The sequence below is a fragment of the Arachis stenosperma genome, chromosome 6 (genome assembly GCF_014773155.1).
Source record: "Arachis stenosperma cultivar V10309 chromosome 6, arast.V10309.gnm1.PFL2, whole genome shotgun sequence".
NCBI classification, from domain to species: domain Eukaryota; kingdom Viridiplantae; phylum Streptophyta; class Magnoliopsida; order Fabales; family Fabaceae; genus Arachis; species Arachis stenosperma.
Window position 1 is genome coordinate 90,528,450 of NC_080382.1, and position 3,401 is coordinate 90,531,850.

The 3,401-nt window shown below is 34.2% G+C and overlaps 1 protein-coding gene across 1 annotated transcript; it reads left to right on the plus strand.

Moving 5' to 3' along the window:
• The first annotated feature begins 240 nt into the window (after positions 1 to 240).
• On the plus strand, positions 241 to 2,076 carry LOC130934276 (serine/threonine-protein phosphatase 7 long form homolog). Its single transcript, XM_057863863.1, has 2 exons — positions 241 to 300; positions 1,435 to 2,076. Exons 1-2 carry the CDS (start codon positions 241 to 243, stop codon positions 2,074 to 2,076), a joined length of 702 nt encoding a protein of 233 aa, XP_057719846.1.
• Positions 2,077 to 3,401: the final 1,325 nt, after the last annotated feature.

Consider the following 3,401-nt stretch of genomic DNA (forward strand, 5'->3'; position numbering starts at 1 on the left):
ATGTACTGTATTAAGTTGTTGTTTTGATACATTCTGGTTGCTCCATCCTTTTGGAAGTGTAATTATTTTCCATCTATAGAAAGAAAGGCACTTTTTAATTTCTATATGGATCATTGGGTTGTTGTGTTGCACCGGGTTATGGAAAGGGGACTGAACATGGATGTGATGTCAGATGTATTGTAAATCGGACCGTGTGACACAGTATGTGCAATACAGAGAGTCTGAGTTCTTGTTACAAAAATGGATGGTCTATTTTGTTGCATAATGAACACGTGGTACGTAAATATAGCTCTTCAAACGGTACTCCACAGACCAATTCATTGGATACAATAAGGACTCTCATCCACCATTCAAGTTATTACTTTGAACCTTCACTTTCAACTTCAAAACTCCATCGTTGTTCTTCCTTTCTCTGCTGCTGATAGGTTTGCATAGTGAAAAAAATAGCAAAATTCCAAAAAAATAAAATAAAATTAAAGATGTTGATCGCTCTGAGTTTCATATTATGCACTATCTTAATCATTTTGATTATGTAAGTTTGTTTAAAATTTTTTTAATTTTTATAATTATAGTTATTATTATTAGAAATTTAGTTGTTGTTATTATTGTTAAGATCTGAACTTAAAAATATATATAGAATGGTTAGGACTAATTTTAATTTTTTTTTTAATTTTTTCACTATTTTTGTATAAAAATTATTATTGTTAGTGTGTTAATTATTATTATTATTGTTAGTGTGTTAACATGCTATATACATAGTTGTTGCAGTTTAAAAGAAAGAAACGCAATAGTTTTTTTTAATTTGTTTAATATTTCTTATTATAATTATTAGAATTTTGGAAGAAGTGAAATATTAAAATATTTAAAAAATAAATTATAAAATGTAAACCGAATTGTTATTAATTTTTGGATACAACATCTTTTTTTTTTGAAATATTTTATAAATTTTTAATTATTTATAATTGTTAGGATATTAAATATTATTGTGGCTATAAGTAGTTGGACATAGGAATAAAAACTGAATGGTTAGTATTAATTTTTAAAAGTGTGTTACTTTATTTTTGTTAATTATAATTATCATTATTAGGAAGTTAATTATTATTGTTATTAGAAAATAAATTTAAGAAGAAAATGATAATAATTATTAATATCTTTTAAAATTTAGAAATATGTGTTTAATTTTACTTAACTAATAGTTAATAGATAATTAATATTACAAATAATAATAATGTTATGTATTAGAAAAAATTTTTCCATATTGCAAATAAATAAAACAAACAGCATCTCTAATTTTACTTAAGTAATATTTGTTGTTGAATTAGTTGTGTAGATTTTGTTAATGAGTGGCTGTAGTTAAAAAATTCTTGTCTTCTAGTAGTAAGTAAGTTAGTAATAGTTAATGAGTTGACTAATAATTTGTTATGTTTTTTGTAGAAATTAAGAATGTTGACTTGTGACCATTCAGTTTCGCCGGATCGGTACAACGATCGTGTGGAGGAGCATTTACGAGTTACTGGATTTTATCATGCATCTCAGATTGGTGTCGTACAAAATCAGAAAGCACTCGTGAATGCTCTAATCGAACGCTGGCCCCCTGATACACATACGTTTCACCTTCCAATTGGTGAATGTGATATAACTCTTGAAGATGTGGCTCTAATTCTTGGTCTTCCGACGGATGGTCTTCCAGTTACTGGGATGACAACGAGTAGTTTCTCAGCGTTGGAGGCGGAGTGTTTGCATCAATTTGGAGTTGCACTGCGTAAGTCGGAGTGTAGAGGATGCTGCATAAAACTGACTTGGCTGCGGGATCTAAAAGAAAACATGCAGTTGAATGATGGAATAAGTATACAGAGGTATGTGAAGTGCCACATTATGTTGCTGATTGGGACGATCTTGTTTGGGGATAAATCTGGGGCAGGTGTGCACTGGAAGTTTCTACCCTTGCTTCGTGATTTTGCCAGTATTGGACAGTATAGTTGGGGATCGGCATGCCTAGCACACCTCTACAGGGCGTTATGCAGGGCATCTCGTTATAACTGTAAGGAAATAGATGGTTTTCAAAAATTAAGATAAATAAAGCATAAAATAAAGATAGAGATACTTATGTAAATCATTGGTGGGAATTTCAGATAAGTGTATGGAGATGCTTTGTTCCTGTTGAATCTCTGCTTTCCTACTGCCTTCATCCAATCCTTCATACTCCTTTCCATTGCAAGTTGTATGTAGGGCGTCACCGTTGTGAATGGCTACTTCCCATCCTCTCAGTGAAAATGGTCCAAATGCTTTGTCACAGCACGGCTAATCATCTGTCGGTTCTCGATCATGTTGGAATAGAATCCAGTGATTCTTTTGCGTCTGTCACTACTCGAGTTTGAAGCTCGTCACAGTCATTCAATCCTTGAATCCTACTCGAAATACCACAGACAAGGTTTAGACTTTCCGGATTCTCAAGAATGCTGCCAATGGATTCTAGCTTATACCACAAAGATTCTGATTAAGGAATCCAAGAGATACACGCTCGATCTAAGGTAGAACGGAAGTGGTTGTCAGTCACGCGTTCATAGGTGAGAATGATGATGAGTGTCACGGATCATCACATTCATCATGTTGAAGTGCAGTGAATATCTTAGAATAAGAATTAAGTTGAATTGAATAGAAAATAGTAGTAATTGCATTAATACTCGAGGTACAGCAGAGCTCCACACCTTAATCTATGGTGTGTAGAAACTCCACCATTGAAAATACATAAGTGATCAAGGTCCAGGCATGGCCGAATGGCCAGCCCCCAAAGTCTAAGAACTAAATGTCCGAAGATAGATACCAAGATAGGGAAAAAGACCCCCCAGTACAATAGTAAAAAGTTCTATTTATACTAAACTAGCTACTAGGGTTACAGAGATAAGTAATTGATGTAGAAATCCACTTCCGGGGCCCACTTTGGTGTGTGCTTGGGCTGAGCTTGAGCTTTACACATGCAGAGGCTTCTCTTCGAGTTAAACGCCAAGTTGTGACGTGTTTTTGGCGTTTAACTCTAGTTTGTGACGTGTTTCTGGCGTTTTACTCCAGAATGCAGCATGGAACTGGTGTTGAACGCCAATTTGCATCATCTAAACTCGAACAAAGTATGGACCATTATATATTGCTGGAAAGCCCTGGATGTCTACTTTCCAACGCAGTTGAAGGCGCGCCATTTGGTGTTCTGTAGCTCCAAAAAATCCATTTTGAGTGCAGGAAGGTCAGAATCCAACAGCATCAGCAGTCCTTTTTCAGCCTGAATCAGATTTTTGCTCAGGTCCCTCAATTTCAGCCAGAAAATACCTGAAATCACAGAAAAATACACAAACTCATAGCAAAGTCCAGAAATGTAAATTTTGCATAAAAACTAATAAAAACATCCC

Bases quoted from the DNA above. Each gene is read 5' to 3' on its own strand.
- LOC130934276 (XM_057863863.1), top strand. From the start codon at position 241: ATGGATGGTCTATTTTGTTGCATAATGAACACGTGGTACGTAAATATA. The intron at 301-1,434 runs GTACTCCACAGA...TGTTTTTTGTAG, and splicing joins TAAATATAGCTCTTCAAACG to AAATTAAGAATGTTGACTTG.